The sequence below is a fragment of the Balaenoptera borealis genome (assembly GCF_965194805.1).
Source record: "Balaenoptera borealis genome assembly, chromosome: 4".
NCBI lineage: Eukaryota > Metazoa > Chordata > Mammalia > Artiodactyla > Balaenopteridae > Balaenoptera > Balaenoptera borealis.
In genome coordinates this window covers 47,762,097-47,781,431 of record NC_138861.1, presented here as the reverse complement: position 1 = coordinate 47,781,431, position 19,335 = coordinate 47,762,097, and the positions used below count along the sequence as shown (strand labels likewise).

The following is a 19,335-nucleotide window of genomic DNA, read 5'->3' as shown; positions in this document are numbered from 1 at the left end:
ATTTTCTTTTTCTTTGAAAAATCTAGAAAGACTGACTTTTAATAGACCTATTCATGTTACTTTTCCCCCCACTCCCATGGGGCTGGTAGCCAGACCTTCCACTGATGTGTGAGTGGGCCCCTGTTGACGAAGATCTCAGTCACTAAACTACAGGGAGGGCCACACCTAGCTCTCCTTCCTGAGGTGAATGACCCGAGTTTTTGGACAAACTCTTTGGCCTTGGGCCAGTTGTTTTACTTTTTTGAGCCTTAACTATAAAATGAGGGGAGTGGATGGAATGCAGTCTAAGGTTCATTGCTGCTCTGACGTTCTTTTAGCCTGTGAGGTTTTTTCCTGCTTCCCTGCATGTGGTGCACCTTGTCTCATCCTGGGATTACTTAGCTGTAGCCGTCATTCAGCTGTTTGTACCATTTTGGGGGTGAACTGTATGGCTGTGGAACAGTATGTTTTTGATCTTTGTGTTGCACCATTTCAGTAGCTAGCATGTAACCAGGCTAATAGTTGATGTTGATTTTCAGAACGAAGAATAACCTTTGAATAGCTGAGTCTTGGCTGCCACATCCACAACAAGGATTGTTTTAATGAAGTCACCAACTGCTAGTGTTTTAAAAAATGAACTCTCTTTGAGGCTCATCAGCACTTTTTTTTTTTTTAATGTCATTCCCTTTTCTCTTACCCCTTATTGCCAATTTTATTTAATTCTATTTTTTAAAAATAAATTTATTTATTTATTTTTGGCTGTGTTGGGTCTTCGTTGCTGTGCGCAGGCTTTTCTCTCGTTGCGGTTAGTGGGGGCTACTCTTTGTTGCAGTGTGCGGGCTTCTCATTGCAGTGGCTTCTCTTGTGGAGCACGGGCTCTAGGAGTGCAGGCTCAGTAGTTGTGGCTTGCGGGTTCTAGAGTGCAAGCTCGGTAGTTGTGGCACATGGGCTCAGTTGCTCCGTGGCATGTGGGATCTTCCCAGACCAGGGATTGAACCCGTGTCCCCTGCATTGGCAGGCGGATTCCTAACCACTGCGCCACCAGGGAAGTCCCAGTAATTCTTAAAAAAAAAAAAAAACGAAAAAAAATCTCTGAAGAAACGTACTCCTTGTACAGCTGAAAATCTTTTGTTATTTCCTGTCCTTGCATCAACTTCCTGCTGCCAGAAATAGGTAGCTGAGAGTGGCTTCCTGACTTCTGGGAAGGGAGAACTTCCTTGTTCTCTCCATTCTGCTCTTGGGCTGTCACCTCTAATAAGTAGAATATCAGCTGTACCCCAAAGAGTGTTGTTATTAACCTTTGGCTAATGAAAGAGAAATTTTAGAAGTAAAAGTCACTTTTCTTCCAATTATACTTGGTGTAAGGTATGGTTATGGGACTAGGAAGACAGGAGTTTTGTAAAGTTTAAGTTATAGAATTTTTTTTTAATATAAATTTTATTGATTTATTTATTTATTTTTGGCTGCATTGGATCTTCGTTGCTGCGCACGGGCTTTCTCTAGTTGCGGTGAGCGGGGGCTACTCTTCGTTGCAGTGAGCGGGCTTCTCATTGTGGTGGCTTTTCTTGTTGCAGAGCATGGGCTCTAGGCGCGCAGGCTTCAATAGTTGTGGCCCGTGGGCTTCAGTAGTCATTGCTTGCGGGCTTTAGAGCGCAGGCTCAGTAGTAGTGGCACACGGGCTTAGTTGTTCCTCGGCATGTGGGATCTTCCCAGACCAGGGCTCGAACCCGTGTCCCCTGCATTGGCAGGCAGATTCTTAACCACTGCGCTGCCAGGGAAGCCCCAAGTTATAGAATTATAATTTAAGAATTATAATTTAAATTTATAAAAATGGAATGTTATATTTTCTTTAAACTAGTTTTTCATTTCTTTTAGACAGGAGGCCCAGATATAGCTCTATGTCCCAGTCCAATACGAGTTTGAATAACTTGCAATTGTTGGTTTTAAAAACCCTGTGGTCACTTCTAAACAGTGTAGTCAGCAAGTATTTGTAAGTACCTGGTTCTCCTTTGAAGTCAGCTAGCACGCCCAGAGGCTGTGTGGGGGCCAGAGCCAGTGTCTGACGTGTCCCCTGCCTTTCGAGTGACCTGATTGTGCAGGAGATGTAGAGAAGAGGATGAGGTGGTGGAATATCGTGTGCAAAATGTGGGTCCTGAAAAGGATTCTCACAAGAGAAATTCACAGAGGTGGTTTTGGTTGGGCCTGATAGGGATGCAGTAGGATTCATACAAAGGACTGGAGAGGAAAGGCAGTTCCTGGTCTGGATAATTGCACAAGCTAGGGACGGGCTAAATGTAACCTGTTTGGTAAAGTGAATCAAGAAGAGTTCATGCTGGGGAGTCTGTAGAAAAGGTCAGAATTATGGCAGGCTTAAACAGTGTGATTCATTGCGATTTAATTGCAAGGACAGTGGGAATCAGTGAAGGTTTTTGAGAAAGGGTGTAGCATCATAAGACTAATGACGTCGGGGAAACAGCCTGGCAGCGTAGTGAAAGGCGAGTCTTGTACAGCAACACATCTCTGGTGGGGAATTCAGCTCTGTACATTTCCTAGGCATGGCTTGGCAGGAGGAGGAGTTTTTCAAAGCACTAACACACTGACATTTTCAAAATCAAAGCAATAGACCTTTACAGAGTGCTTACTCTATGCAACACACTGTATTGGGCCTGTGGAGCAGACAGAGAAGCAGGCTGTACCCCGGACACACATTTGCTTGAGGACATTACACCGTGAGCTTTTTGAGATGACCAAAAAGGAACTATCAGATTTAATCTTTTGTGTTTAAAATAAATTAAAAAAAAAAAAAGTCTCTTTTCTAGGATATGGGATAAGACCGGACTTGAGTTTTAAAAGTTTCAATGAGTATTACTGGGGGGGGCCAACCTATTATTTGTTTAGAAGCAAGCTAATATTGATCCTTAAGTTGCATTTAGGAGTTGAAACTTTTTAGTAAGGATAAGTCTTATGAAGCAGTTTGAATGTTTGCCTATTAATCACACAGAAGCCATAAACATTTAGTCGTTCAGTTACAATAGCATTTCTTACATTCCAGAAGATAATTTAAACAGAAGATCCTGAATCCCTCTCTTGAGGGAATGCTTATTGTATTTTTCCCCCAGGACTTTTAGACAATGTGGACCCAGATCACTACTAGGATTATATCTGTTGTGCATCTATGAAAACGTCGAGTTTGTGGCTCTTCTTTGGTTATTTGTACTTTGTTGCTTAGGTCGCAAGTGAATTAAACAACAAACTGAAGTGAGACTACCTTTTCATAGCTTTATATCACTGTTTTTGAAAGAGATTTAGGAAATTACACAGGGTGTGAATTTTTTTTTTTTTTATCACTAATGTATGTATATATATTTCTATAGTAAAACGTCAGTTTCTTTTGTTTTTATGTTGTACTGAAGTAGAATATAAAACATTCCTTGAAGGACAGAGCAGTTGGGAAGGGTCCCTAAATCAAGCAAACTTGTTTATTTAAGAAAGTTTAAGAGACATTTTGAAGCTAACAGTCTCAATTTAACTGGTAATCTTCTACAGTGTATCTTAAGTACTTGTGATAGATTTCTTTTTAGGTGGTATTTGTTGAGCATGGATAGAATCATTAAACATTTCAAAGATGTGAAGAATGGATGGTAGTGAATGAATTTGCTTCTGTTTTTTCTTCTCTTTCCTGGTGTGGGGTGCTGTGCTGCCTCAGGGTTTGCCTTCAGCATCCCCTCCTAAGTCAGAAAATCGGAAGATGCTACCTTAGCTGTTTTTCTTTTAAATTATTATAGCTAAGAGTATCTAGCTCATGTTTTATTTCACCAAGTTTTTTAAAAAAGTAACTTTTAATAAGGAAGTTTTCTTTGTACATATTCTCCATTTTCTACATGTAGTCGAGCTTTTATCACACACGTTCAGAAACTCACTCCTGCCATTTCTGTTTCCCCTCTCTGAAATCCTCATCTCTCCATTTTGCCTCCTCTCCATCATCTTTTCCCTGTCACTCATATCTTCTTTCACTTTATTTCTAATTATTCTTTTCATCTCCTCTCAATTGTGACCAAGTATTCTTAGAAGTCCTCAAATCTGGAGTTGTTACCTTCCCTTCTCGACAAATACTCAGTAATGTGCTTCCCCCCACGTCTTCTTGTGGCTCCGTTTTGTCACTTTTCCCTGTCATTCTGTTCTCTTGATTCTATGTGGGATTCTCTATTCTGGGATCCTTTTCTAGTTTAAGGCAGTTTCTAAATCACTGACTGTAGTAGGTTTTCATACGAGTTTCCAAGTTGACTGTCATCCTTTCCTGCTTCCTGTTAGAAAATCTCAGCAGGTGCAAATCTGTTGAAGGGGCTGTGCTGTTTTTCAGGACTCTAATTGTGGTGGTGAATCTTAGTAAGCCCAACAGCTAGGTTTTCCCTGTGCTTCACTGCCACAGAAATTCAAATTCAAACCATCATTGTTTTAAGAAGAAGAAGGTGATGGTGGTGACACTTGTTATGGAGTTGTGTTGCTCTTCAAGATTATTGACATTTTAGCTAGGTTGCATCTCCCTTGTCTGTAAATGACACTATCAGTTTTTGGAGGTTTGGTTAAATATAACTGATTTAAGTCAGTGATCAGGAAGCCTTTCACCTTTAAAACAGCTTGTTTTCATTCCCCACCTCCCTTCTTCCTGAGCAGCCAGAACCTGATGAAGTAGCTGATCAGCAGCTCCGCATCTGGCTCATCCTGTGCTTCCTCACTAGGTTTTAACTTTCTTGGCTTCTGACCTCTTGCCTAACTTCTTTTTCTGTCTTGCTCTTGTTTCTTTATCCTAACACTGATGCTGCTCCAAAGATGCCTTTGGGCACATTCTGAGGCTGTGGCTTGTGTTTGCTCTGTGGACTCTGGCTAAAGCTCATCTCAGCAGCCTAGCACCTTGGCCGTTATTCTGATTCTGCTCCATGTGGCAGGAAGTGCCTCCACATCTCACACAGCCTGGCACCTGAGGAAGAAGGGTGGACAGATGCTATCTATGTAATCTCTCCACCACCGCCACTTCCAGTAGAAAGTAAATTCTTGTTTCATGAAACTACCAATTATTTTAGATATCTCAGAGCCTAATGGCACATTTTACTTTAAGAAGATACACATTAGTCCCCCCTTATCCAAGGTTTCAGTTACTGTAGTCAACCACACTCTGAAAATATTAAATGGAAAATTCCAGAAATAAACAATTCATAAGTTTTAAATTGAGTACTGTTCTGAGTAGTGTGATGAAATCTCACTGTCCTGCTCCATTCCGCTTGGGACATGAATCATCCCTCTGTCCAGTGTGTCCCGGCCGTTAGCCCTCTTGGTTATCAGGTTGGCTATTGCAATATCACAGTGCTTGTGTTCAAGTGACCCTTATTTTAACTCATAATGGCCCCAAAGCACAGGAGAAGTGATGCTGGCAATTCAGATATGCCAAAGATATGCTGTAAAGTACTTCCTTTAAGTGAAAGGGGTGAATGTTCTTGACTTAGTAAGAAAAGAAAAAAAATCATATGCTGAGGTTGCTAAAGATCTGTGGTAAGGAGGAATCTTCTATCTGTGAAATTGTGAAAAAGGAAAAAGAAATTTCTGCTAGTTTTGCTGTTGCACCTCAAACTGAAAGTTACAGCCACAAGGCATGATAATTGCTTAGTTAAGATAGAGAAGGCATTAAATTTGTACAGTAAGATATTTCGAGAGAGAGGTTACATTCACATAACTTTTATTACAGTATAGTTATCATTGTTGTATTTTATTATTAGTTACTGTTAATCTCTTACTGTGCCTAATTTATAAATTGAACTTTATCATGGGTATGTATGTGTAGGAAATAACATGGTACCTATAGGTTTCGGTACTATCTGTGGTTTTAGGGATCCACTGGAGGTCTTGGAATGCATCCACCATGATTAAGGGAGGCTTCTGTATATACAGCAGTGATAGGGTTTTCTAGTCTTAGGAATTCATTCGTTTGATATCAGAAAACCAAAGGGTGTCTAGATATATTTGGGTATGATTCGTTTTCAAAGCAATTTTTTTCTTGAGAAGGACCGATTTTCATGATGTTTCACTTTGGAGATGAGTGCCTATCTTTTTTTCTGTGTCAGTTGTGTTTTACATAAGGCCTGTGTAACTCCTGTTATTCTCCAGACTTGAGCTTAGAAGCAGTTTTCTTTCCAAAGCTTTCCTGTATGTTTGGGCTTGACCTGTCTCCTGTGTACTCAAACACCCCACACTTGCCCTAATACCTATCAATTCATTTTGTAAGTACCCATCAGCTTGTCTCTTTCCCCAGTTCCACTGTAAATTCCTTGCTATCACGGACATTGTCTTGTTTACTGTGGTAAACTGACATAGTCCTTGGTGCCCAGTACGCACTTTAGATATTTGATGAATGAGTGAATAAATTCAGATTTTGCTAAGTAGCAACTTTATTTATACCATTATTCTGAAAGACTTTTCCTTCTATAGTCCATTCCCTCATTAGATTTCACATAATAGGAATATAAACTCACCATGTAGACTTTGGGTATGGGCTGCTAAAACAAGTTTCTGTTATTTTTATTGCTGGATTTTATTTGTAGCCCTCTTCTCCTCACCTAAAGTCACTCAACTTCTTGTGAGCATGCACACTTGGAATGAAGAGGTAAGGGCCAGAGTCAACAGACATACACTGGCTGAATGATAAAAAGGTTGGTCAAATCTCTCTAGTCTGTGAGTGCTGTTTTAAAAACATGTTATTGCTAGAGACAGAAAGATAAAAAATTGAACACTAAAACTAAGCATGTCCTTGATCTATAATGTGGCATTAGACTCCATGTGACCTAACCCAGGGTGCGGCTGCATACTGGTTTGGCAGTGTTTTTACTCTGTTAGTTAACTAACATCAGCTAATAAGCCAGTAAGGCCAAGATAATTATGTGATAGCCAGCAGGTGTTATGCTAGAAGGTTTGGATCAATGAGTAATTATAATTGAAGTTAAATGTAATTAATTATGTGATTTGGAGGCATTCAAGTGTAATTCCACTTGAGTTCCATCTTGAAACCAGAGCACTAGGAAGGATTATTGACGAAAGGAAAATAGACATTAATATGCACTTGACTCACGTTTGAGCTGTGTCCAGATGACCTGGTCACCGTAGGAAACCTGGATGGCCCTGCTGACCCCAGCATCCCTCTTCTCCTTCTTGCCCATGCTTCTTGTGCTACACACCCCGTTGTGCTTTGCTGCTTCATGTTTCTGTCCAGCAGCATCTGCTGTTCTCTCTGTGTGGGGTTCTCTTGTCCTTCTCCATCCAGCTAACACTTGTGTTTAGAACTCGGCTAAGGGCAGTAGCTGCAGGACACCTTTTCTGACCCCCAGTCTGATTTAGATGCTCCGCTGTTCCCCTAGCATCTTCACTCTGGCGCTTTCCGCTTTGTCCTGTAATCCTTGCATTGTCAGTCCTTTCTGCTAATCTCCTTAATGGCAGAGATGATCTTGCAGGACTTTGTTGAATTTGATTTTTTTCTAACTATTCTTGTAGAGGTAGTGCTAAAAACCCACTAAAACTGGCCCTTTTATAAACATATATATAGAACTTTAAAAAATAGCTTCTAGTGTACAGTATGTCAAATAATAATTGGGTGTTGTTTCTTTCTTTCTATTCCCTGTTTTATTCAAGCCTTAACAAGTCTTAAAACCACATAGCTTTAGATGGTTTTGTGAGCCAGACTCCATAGATTTGAATCCTGGCATTGCCACTAGTGGTGACTTCAGGCTTCTTATTCATCTTTTCCTTGGTTTCCCCAGCTATACATTTTAAGGGTAAAAATCACAATAACATGGATCTCATAAGATTTTGGTAGGGTCTAAGTGAAATAATACATGCGAGTGGAGCTCCTGTATAACACCTTCCTGAAAACACCACTGAGTTCCCCCTGCTTAACTTGTGAACCCATGGAATTCATAGAATTGCAGAGTGATTTTATCTGCGCAGAGCAGACTGTAGACTTTGTCAGTTTTCCACACTGATCTGGAGGAATTACAGCTGAGTGATGGCCACCTCTTGAGTCTAACACGTGACCTGCCTGATGTCTCATATGGCATCGTGACCCGTGCTTCAACTTACAGGGCACAGCGAGCTCATCACCAGGATGCAGTCCTCACCAGGGCTGTGCTGGCCCCTTTTCTTACAGTTTCTCCTAGACTGGAGGGAAAGTGAGTACCAGTAGGATCTCCAGAAGTTTTGGTGTGAACTCTGCAGAAACAAGTTTATAAGCAGTGTCGAAAAGTGGAACACTCAAGGACTGGGTTAAGCTCCTGTGAAAATGTTGCTTGTAAGCTACTAGACATGACAAGCCATCAGGCACCCTTGTAGGAAATAGTCGGAATAGTTGAGGAGGTGGCCCAGCATGACCTATGTACACTATACACATAAATTCAGTGTGAGGATATTTGAGGTGCAGAAGGGACTTTGGGTTCATTGCACCTGTTTCATTCATTAATGACATGATTACCAGCAAGGTTGGTGTTAGAGTGGAGCCCTCTTCCTTGTTCTGGTATTAGCGCCAGCCACCTTTTTTGCCAAAAAGATAAATTCTGTGACATTCTTATTTAGCTGGGGAGTCTCATCTAGCAGCTTGTATAGCATGTGAAAAGTGTTCACTACATGCTTTTTTTTTTTTTTAATTAGTTAATTAATTAATTTATTTTTGGCTGTGTTGGGTCTTCGTTTCTGTGCGAGGGCTTTCTCTAGTTGTGGCAAGTGGGGGCCACTCTTCATCGCGGTGCGCGGGCCTCTCACTATCATGGCCTCTCTTGTTGTGGAGCACAGGCTCCAGACGCGCAGGCTCAGTAGTTGTGGCTCACGGGCCTAGTTGCTCCGTGGCATGTGGGATCTTCCCAGACCAGGGCTCGAACCTGTGTCCCCTGCATTAGCAGGCAGATTCTCAACCACTGCGCCACCAGGGAAGCCCACTACATGCTTTTGAATGTATTAAAATGGATATTTTAGAACTGGAGGTATAATTATGTGTGCTGAATAATTGTTTTAAGGTAACAAAATGCTTTTTAATTTTATGTGTGGTAATATTTTCTGACCTTGAAGAATGAGATATTTTGCATTTGGAAAATGTTCTGATTAAGTTAAACTTCAAATGCTCAAACGCCTTTCGAGCAGCAGGTGTAGTTGAATGTAATTTTACCTTTGCTTGATGACCCAGGACATTTTCTATGTCTGTATAGTTTTGATACTTTGACCCAATTTAGTTTTCTCCATGTGTTTTATTTTGTCTTTATCTTAGTGTCATCTGCCACTTCTGCTGATGCAGTTCTTAATGCAAACAGCCTCCCCTTTTACACCCCATTAATGGTTTGCTGCCAGTAATTTTTATTAGGTTGAGAAATCAGTAATCAAGTTTGGAAAGATTTCTCTGTTAAACAAAGGCAAGATTCTGAGTGAGGGTCAAGGCATGTTGATGTATGTCATGACTGTTTTCTATGTGCTTCATGTTTGGGTATCCTGTTTTTAAGGATGGCAATTTTTAGTCAGTCTTAACTTCAGAAAATTGGGCTTTTACTGTAAAATTTTTGCGTAGGGTGTTCAATACACTTACTCTCGTTATCATTAAAATTATTCTCTCCCTGTTTTGTAAACAGTCAGAATTTGCTGTGTGATGTCACGATTGTGGCTGAAGACATGGAAATCTCTGCTCACAGAGTGGTGCTGGCCGCCTGTAGTCCTTACTTTCACGCCATGTTTACAGGTATGAAATGTTTTAGTTACAGATGTTTATAAAATGTATACAGATCTGGGCTTTTCTTTCCATATTTTCTTTCCTTATTAACATTTTACTATTATGAAGTTAAGCATTGTAATAGAAGAAAATGCTCTTGCTTTGTTTTAAATTACTCCTCATCTTTGTTTTTCATTCTTGTAATGGTGTTGTGTACATACATGTGTCCATTACATACACGTATATGTTACATACAAATGCAATTTTATGCTCAGTTTCCCCCCTTTACATTTATATTTACATATATTGGCTAAGTTTGCCTTCTTGCCATTTATAACAGCCTTTGGCACTTTCTTATTTTGACAAAAGTAAATTGCTTTTACTGTTTCACATTTCTTCAAATGATTTTCACATTTGCCTCATCCAGTGTTTATAGTGAACAAAGAGATGTTTATTTAATGCCTTTTGATTCAGAAATATAAGAAAATAGAGTGGACACTTAGGCAACTATAAAAATACATAAAATGATTTTAATATTTCTGGCAAAAAAGCAATTTGTGCCTGCCACACTGGAAGCCTTTAAAAATATAGTTGATGTACAATATTATGTTTCAGGAGCACTATATAATGGTTTGACATTTGCATGCTTTATGAAGTGATCACCATGATAAGTCCTTTAACCATCTGTCCCCATACAAAGTTACTATAATATTATTGTCCTTATGCTGTATATTACATCCCCATGGCTTATTTACGTTATAACTGGAGGTTTGTATCACTTAGCTAGTCACCTAATTCTCCCACCCGACCCCACCCCCACCATACTCCCCTCTGTGAACCGTTTGTTCTCTGTATCTGTTGAGTCTGTTTTCATTTTATTTTATTTATTTATGTTTTTATTTCACATATGAAATCATTTGATATTTGTATTCTCTGTCTGACTTATTTCACTTAGCATGATACCGTCTAGGTCCATCCATGTTGTTGCAAATGGCAAGATTTCATTCTTTTTTAAGCCTATTAATATTCCATTGTGTGTGTATATATATATATACCACATCTTCTTTATCCATTTATCTATCAATGGACACAGGTTGCTTCCATTTGTTGGCTATTGTAAATAATCCTGCGGTGAACATAGGGGTGCACATATCTTTCCAATTACTGTTTTTATTCAGAAGTGGAATTTCTGCATCATATGGTAGTTCTATTTTTAATTTTTTGAGGAACCTCCATACTGTTTTCCATAGTGGTTGTACCAGTTTACAATCCCACAAACAGTGCACAAGGGTTTCCTTTTCTTTACATCCTCACCAATATTTGTTATTTGTTACCTTCTTGAAAATAGCCATTCTGACAGGTATGAGGTAGTATCTCATTCTGGTTTTGATTTGCATTTCCCTGGTGATTAGTGATGCTGACTATCTTTTCACATGTCTGTTGGCCATCTGTATGTCTTCTCTGGAAAAATGTGTATACAAGTACTCCTCCCATTTTTCAATTTTTTTTTTTTTTTTGATGTTGAGTTGTATGAGTTCTTTGTATGTTTTGAATAGAAACTCCTTACTGGGTAGTTCATTTGCAAATACCTCATTCCATTTGGTAGGCTGCCTTTGTTGATAGTTTCCTTTGCTGTGCAAAAGCTTTTTAGTTTCATGTAGTCCCATTTGTTAATTTTTGCTTTTTTGCCCTTGCCTGAGGAGAAAGATCCAAAAAATATTGCTAAGACCATGCTGCCTATGTTTTCTTCTAGGACTTTTATGGTTTCAGGTCTTACATTTAAGTTTTTAATCCATTTTGAGTTTATTTTGTGCATGGTGTTAGAAAGTAGTCCAGTTTGATTCTTTTGCATGTAGCTGTCCACTTTTCCCAGCATCGTTTATTGAAGAGACTGTCTATTCCCCACTGCCTCCTTTGTTGGAGATTAATTGACCATATAAGTTTGGATTTACTTCTCTACTCTCTATTCTGTTACATTGATCTATGTATCTTTTTTTTTGTGTGCCAGTACCAGACTGTTTTGATTACTGTAGCGTTGTAGTATAATTTGAAATCAGGGAGCATGATACCTCTAGCTTTGTTCTCCTTTCCCAAGATTGCTTTGGCTATTTGGGGTCTTTTGTGTTTCCATACAAATTTTAGAATTATTTGTTCTAGTTCTGTGAAAAATGTCATGGGTATTTTGATAGGGATTGCATTGAATCTGTAGATTGCCTTAGGGTTTATGGTCATTTTAACAATATTAGTTCTTCCAACCCATGAGCACAGTATATCTTTCCATTTGTTTGTGTCGTCTTCAGTTTCTTTCATCAGTGTCTTATAGCTTTCAAAGTACAAGTTTTTTGCCTCTTTGGTTATATTTATTCCTAGGTATCTTATTCTTTTTGATGAAATTGTTAATGAGATTGTTCAATTTCTCTTTCTGATAGTTTGTTATTAGTGTATAGAAACACAACAGATTTCTGTATTACATTTTTATCCTGGATCTTTACTGAATTCATTTATTAATTCTGATTTATTTGGTAGCGTCATTAGGATTTTCTATATATGGTATCATGTCCTCTGCAAACAGTGACAGTTTTACTTCTTCCTTTCCAATTTGGATTCCTTTTATTTATTTTTCTTCTCTGATTGCTGTGGCCAGGACTTCCAAAACTATGTTGAATAAAAATGGTGAGAGTGGACATCCTTGTTTTGTTCCTGATGTTAGAGGAAATGCTCTCAGCTTTTCATCATTGAATATGATGTTAACTGTGGGCTTGTCATATATGACCTTTTTTATATTGAGGTAGGTTCCCTCTATGCCCACTTTCTAGAGAGTTTTTATTATAAATGGATGTTGGATTTTATCAATAGCTTTTTCTGCATCTATTGATATGATCATATCATTTTTATTCTTCAGTTTGTTAATGTGATGTATCACATTGATTGATTTGTAGATATTGAACCATCCTTGCATCCCTAGGATAAATTCCACTTGGTATGGTATATGATTCTTTTGATGTATTGTTGAATTCAGTTTGCTAATATTTTGAGAATGTTTGCATCTGTGTTCATCAGAGATATTGGCCTGTAATTCTACTTTTTTGTGGTGTATTTGCCTGTTTTTTGTTAGGGTGATGCTGGCCTTATAGAATGTGTTCCACAGTGTTCCTTCATCTTCAATTTTTGGAATAGTTTGAGAAGAATAGGTGTTAACTCTTTAAATGTTTGGTAGAATTCACCTACTGGTCCTGGACTTTTGTTTGTTGGTAGTTTTCTAAATTATTGATTCAATTTCATTACTGGTAACCGGTCTGTTCATATTTTCTGTTTCTTCCTGATTCAGTCTTGGGAGATTATATGTTCCTAGGAATATATCTATTGTAAATTGTCCATTTTGTTGATGTATAATTGTTCGAAGTAATCTCTAACAATCCTATGTATTTCTGTGGTTTCATTTGTAATTTCTCTTTCATTTCTGGATTATTTATTGGGCCTTCTCTTTTTCTTATGAGTCTGGCTAAAGGTTTATTAATTTTGTGTATCTTTTCAAAGAACCAGCTCTTTCATCGATCTTTTCTGTTTTTTTAGTCTTTATTTCATTTATTTCTGCACTGATATTTATTATTTCTTTCCTTCTTCTAACTTTAGGTTTTGTTTATTCTTCTTTTTCTGGTTCCTTCAGGTGTAAGCTTAGATTGTCTTGAGATTTTTCTTGTTTCCTGAGGTAGGCTTGTATGGCTGTAAACTTTCCTCTTAAAACAGCTTTTGCTGTGTTCCATAGATTTTGGATTGTTGTGTTGTTGTGTTTGGATTGTGTTTCTTTTTCATGTGTCTTCAGATTTTTTTTTTTTATTTCCTTTTGATTTCTTCAGTGACCCATTGGTTGTTCAGTAGCATATTGTTTAGACTCCATGTGTTTGTGTTTTTTCATTTTTTTTCTTGTAGTTGATTTCTCTCCTCATACCATTGATATGATTTCAGTTATCTTAAATTTATTCAGATTTAGTTTGTGGCATGTGATCTGTCCTGAAGAATGTTCCATGTGCACTTGAAAAGTATGTGTATTCTGCTGCTTTTGGTTGAAATGTTCTATATATATCAATATTTATGAAATCTCTCTAGTCTAATGTGTCACTTAAGGCTGTGTTTCCATATTGATTTTTTTTTTGGATAATCTGTCCATAGATGTAAATGGGGTGTTAAAGTCCCCTACTATCATTGTATTACTGTCAGTTTCTCCCTTTATGTTTACCTGTATTTGCTTAATGTATTTAGGTGCTCCTATGTTGGGTGCATATACATTTACAGTTGTTGTATCTGCTTCTTGGATTGATCCCTTGATCATTAAATGGTAATGTCCTTCTTTGTCTCTTGATAACATCTTTGTTTTAAAGTCTGTCTTGTCTATAGAGACACAGATGTAAAGAACAAACATATGGACACCAAGGGGGGAAAGCGGGGGTGGGGGTGGTGGTGGTGGGATGAATTGGGAGATTGGGATTGGCATATATACACTAATATGTATAAAATAGATAACTAATAAGAACCTGCTGTATAAAAAAGTAAACTGAAATTAAAAAAAAAATAAAGTCTGTCTTGTCTGATGTACATTTGCTACCCCAGCTTTCTTTTCATTTGCATTTATGTGGAATATTTTTTCCATCCCTTCACTTTTAGTCTGTGTGTGTCTTTAGATCAGAAGTGAGTCTCCTATAGGTAGCACATAGGTGGGTCTTGTTTTTTAATCCATTCAGCCACTCTGTCTTTTGATCAGAGCAGTTTGTTCATTTACATTTAAAGTAATTATTGATAAGTATGTACTTATTGCCATTTTGTTAATTGTTTTCTGGTTGTTTTTATGGTTCTCTTTTGTTCCCTTTTTTTTTGCTCTCCTCTCTTGTGACTTGATGACTCTCTTTAGTGTTATGTTTGGATTCCTTTCTTTTTCTTTTTTTTTGTGTGTGTGTACCTCTTTTAAAGGTTTTTGGTTTATTATTACCATAAGGTTCATATATAACAACCTATGTGTATCTGTATATGTGATTATTTTAAGTTGAGGATCTCTTCAGTTCTAATGCATTGTAACAACCCTGTATTTTTACTTCCACCTCCCCATATTTAATGTTTTTGATGTCATATTTTACATCTTTTTCTTTTGTGTACCCCTTAATTATTTATTGTGGATATAGATGATTTTACTACTTTTGACTTTTAACCTTCCTTCTATCTTTATAAGTTGCTGATCTACAACTTTTACTATATGTTTGCCTTTACCAGTGAGAATTTTCCTTTCCTAATTTTCATGTTTCTAGTTGTGGTCTTTCGTTTTTCACTTAGAGAGATTCCTTGAACGTTTCTTGTAAAGCTGGTTTAGTGGTGCTGAACTTTTTTAGCTTTTGCTTATCTGCAAAGCTCTTTCTCTGTCCTTCAAATCTGAATGAGAGCTTTGCAGGTAGAGCATTTGTGGTGTACATTTTATCCTTTCATCAGTTGAAATATATCATGGCCGTCCTCCTGGCCTGTTAAGTTTCTGCTGAAAAGTCAGTTGATAGTCTGTGGGCATTCTCTTGCTGCTTTTAAGATTTTCTCTTTATCCTTAATTTTTGCCATTTTAATTATAATGTGTTGTGGTGTGGACCTCTTTCAGTTCTTCTTGTTTGGGACTCTGTACTTCCTCTACCTGGATGTCTGTTTCCTTCCCTAGGTTAAGGAAGTTTTCACCTGCTATTTCTTCATGTAAGTTCTCTGCCCTTTTCTCTCTTCTTCTGGTACCCCTATAATGTGAATGTTAGTACGCTTGATGTTGTCCCCGAGGTCTCTTAAACTACCCTCATTTTTTAAAATTCTTTTTTTTTCTGTTCATCTTGGGTGATTTCCACTAGTCTGTCTTCCAGATTGCTATTCCACTCCTCTGTATCATCTAATATACTGTTCATTACTTCTAGTTTTTTTTTTTTTTCAGTTATTTTATCTTTGGGTCTGTTTGGGGCATCTTTGTATTTTCTAACTACCTATCAGTTAAAATTCTCACTATATTCATTCAGTTCTTCTCCCAAGTTTGTGGAGCATCTTAATGATCATTACCTAGAATTCTTTATCAAGTAGATTGCTTTTCTCCATTTCATTTAGTTCTTTTTCTGAGGTTTTCTCTTGTTCCTTTGTTTAGAACATATTTTACTTTCTTATCATTTTGCCCAATTTTCTGTATATATTTCTGTGTATCAGGTAGGTTGGTTAAGTTTCTGGATCTTGGAGAGGTGGCCTTATGCAGTTGACATCCTGTGGGGCCCAGCAGCTCACTCCCCTCCTGTTCAGAGCTGTATGCTCTAGGGGTACCCCCCTCTAGGGGTACCCCCTGTGTGGGCTGTGTGACCCCTTTTGTTATGGTGAGAAGAGTACTGTGGGCGGTCTGGTAGGCAGGGCTGGCCCCTGGCCTGGTTGGCTGCAAGGCTGTGCCATGCACAGTGGCTGTGGTCAGGCTGGAGGGTGGGGTAGGCTTCCCACGTGGCTGTCTGCATGGTCTGATTGGGGCACACAGCTGCTGCCAGCCCACTGGTGGGCAGGTAAGCCCCTGGCACTAATAGTCTATAGGGTGGACCCCAAAATGGCACTTGCTAGCACCAGTGTCCTTGTGGTAGAACGAGCTCCCCAAAATGGCTGCCACCAGCATCAGTGACCCCAGGGTGAGCTCTTGCCTCTCTGGGAGGCTCTCTGAGATCAGAAAATAGGTCTGACCCAGGCTCCTTTCAAACTACTGCCTCTGTCCTGGGTCTCAGAGTGTATGAGATTTTGCACACACCCTTAACAGATAAGTCTCTGTTTCCTACAGCCCTCTTGCTCTCATGTAGCCAAGCCCTTCCAGCCTTCAAAGCCAGATGTTCTAGGGGCTTGTCTTCTTGGTGTAGGATTCCTGGACTGGGGAGCCTGATGTGGGGCTCAGAACCCTTGCTCTTTGGGGAGAATCTCTGTAACTGTGATTATCCTCTTGTTTGTGGGTTGCTGACCTGGGTGAGTGAGTCTTGACTAGGTCATGTCATTGCCCCTTCTGTCCTTCTCATTGTGGTTCCTTCTCTATGTCTTTAGTTGTGGGAAATCTCTGCTAGTCTTCAGGTCATTCTCATTTATAGTTGCTCTGTGAGTAGTTGTAATTTGGTGTGCCTGTAGGAGCTGGTGAGCTCCAGGTCTTCCTACTCTGCCACCTAGCCACACCCTCCCTTAACCTCATTCTTAAGAAAACAAAATTTAAACATACAGTACTGTACAAGGATATGAAGTTATTATCTGTTCCAACAATGAGCTTATAATCTTAGATTATTGGTAGGACAAGTAAATACTTGTAAATACATATACAGTTATAGAAAAAAAGCACAAATACAAATCTATTCATACTTTAGAAACTTAAATATATCCTGGGCCTAACATTTTGCTGGATACTTCAAGGAATACAAAACAATATTAGCATACTTCCTGCCCCAGTAGTGTATTATATCACTGGGGAAATGAGATGTGCACACTTTAAATACATAATAGTTTATGGAAGATCTGTGTGTGCAAAGGAGTAATACAGATGGTGAGGACTGTGATGGGCAGCATTGAGAGAAGGGGATCTGACATTTCTTGAAACATAATGAATGTAAAGGTTTACACAGATGAAGAAAAGTGCAGAAAGCAATGTGGAGAGAATGGACTTAGTGTTTTGGGAGTAGAGAGAAGTCTGGAGGCACCTCACTCTTCAGCCTATTACATTCTTGCTGTTCCGAACTGAATTAAATAATCAAGAAGTTAGGAAAGATAGTAGAGGGGCCGTGAGCCAAGTTGGGCAAGTGATTTGGGGAGGGTGCCTTTAGCTGAGGCTAATTCGAAAAGTTGAAATGGGATTAGTCAAATTTTTATGTTGTGGATTCACTTCAGTCTTTTGGTTTACATCTTATTTATTACTCCTGGAGTCTTTTCTAAACAGAATCTCTAGTTTGCAAAAGGAGTATTTGATCTGCATTGGCCTAATTTAGGAATTCACTAGTAAAGTGCTGTCCCTGTAAGTGGCCTTCCTTCAGGTGACACTGTTATTGCCACTTCCTTGTCAGAGTTACTGGATCTTTGGGATCATTAATCACTTCATCAGTCTGGGCTTCAGTTTCCCCTTCTGGAAAATGGGGATGATAATATTTACTTCCTAGGATTCTTATAAAGATTAAGTGAGATCATGTATGTTAGCCCTTTATTTGGCACATAGAAAATGTTCAATTAATGTTGGCAGTAATTATCATGATTATCATTATTATTTTTTACCCTCAATTCCTAAATGTCTTTATATTGTAAGAATATAAGATTGAAAACGTCTACACTAGACATTTTTGATAAATGTTTTATTTTCCAGTTACAAAATGTAGTGATTAACTTAAAATTACAAGATCAGGGTTAGTTTCCTTTCCCTTCAAAAGATGATACTTAAGAGTCTGCAGACTCCCTGAGCCTTCGACATCCAGAGACATGGATGCTGGAGATGGGAGATCTCATTATGTCTCTATTTTTCTTCTCTGTTTACTTAAGCATCTGAACTATATTTCAGCTTCCCTCTTTTCTTTCTTTTTTTCTTTTTTCTTTTCTCTTTTTTTTTTTTTTGCGTAATGGTTCTCACCTCTTCATGTTTCAGCTAACATGCAATTTCTGAATAAGTAAGTTTTGCTTAATGATGGGAATGAGGCCCTGAAGACGTCTTGATTGTATAAGTATTCCTAAGTATGTATCTCAGTTAACTGATGGGTGGGTCCTTGCAGTTCAACCTGTTTCTGCCTGAGAGTACTTGGTCAAATCTTAGATTGCTAGGTGCTAAAGTAGATACAAAATAGGGATTCTGTGTTAATTTCTGACACATATAAAATGTGAATTGAGTACCTCAATTGTGATATTTTTTTACAACTTTATTGAGGCATATTTTATATTGTAGTGTTCAGTGATTTTTAGTAAATTTACTGAGTAGTACTTCCATCACCATAAATCAACTTTAGAACATTTTTGTTCCCACATAATATTTTTGAGGTTCATCCATGTCATAGTATGTATCATCAGTCTGTTCCTTTTTATTGCTAAGTAGATTCCATTGTATGAAAATGGCACATTTTGACTATTCATTTACCAAGCTGATGGACATTTACGTTGTTTCCAATTTTTGGCTATTAAGAATAAGGCTGGGGACTTCCTTGGTGGCACAGTGGTTAAGAATCCACCTGCCAATGAAGGGACCTGTGTTTGATCCCTGGTCCGGGAAGATCCCACATGCCGCGGAGCAGCTAAGCCCGTGAGCCACAACTACTGCGCCTGTGCTCTAGAGCCCGCGAGCCACAACTGCTGAGCCTGCGCACCACAGCTACTGAAGCCTGCGTGCCTGGAGCCCATGCTCCGCAACAAGAGAAGCCACTGTAGTGAGAAGCCTGCGCACTGCAACAAAGAGTAGCCCCTGCTTGCCGCAACTAGAGAGAGCTCACGTGCAGCAATGAAGACCCAACACAGCCAAAAATAAAATTAAAATTAAAAAAAAGAATAATGCTGCTATGAACATTCATTTGCAGTTCTTTGTGTGGACAAATGTCTCATGGTGGTAGATACCTATGTGTGGATTCCTGGGTCATATGGTAAATTTATAT

General features: G+C 38.6%; 1 protein-coding gene and 1 long non-coding RNA gene across 7 annotated transcripts in view; one reads left to right on the top strand and one right to left on the bottom strand.

Moving 5' to 3' along the window:
• LOC309628314 overlaps window positions 1–19,335 on the bottom strand; it is an 882,984-nt gene that overhangs the window by 281,443 nt on the left and 582,206 nt on the right. The window lies entirely within an intron of this gene.
• The window catches only part of KLHL2 (kelch like family member 2), a 126,030-nt gene that overhangs the window by 17,521 nt on the left and 89,174 nt on the right, over window positions 1–19,335 (top strand). For 5 of the 6 annotated variants that reach the window (XR_014244304.1, XR_014244305.1, XM_082391141.1 and 2 more), the window contains exon 3: window positions 9,630–9,736. Coding sequence is in view for 4 of the 6 variants with exons in the window: in XM_082391141.1 (XP_082247267.1) it covers window positions 9,630–9,736 (107 nt within the window). In the remaining 2 variants the exon portion in view is untranslated. Of the gene's footprint in view, window positions 1–6,656; window positions 6,681–9,629; window positions 9,737–19,335 lie in introns of those variants that run through there. The other variant, XM_082391140.1, reaches the window with a different exon arrangement.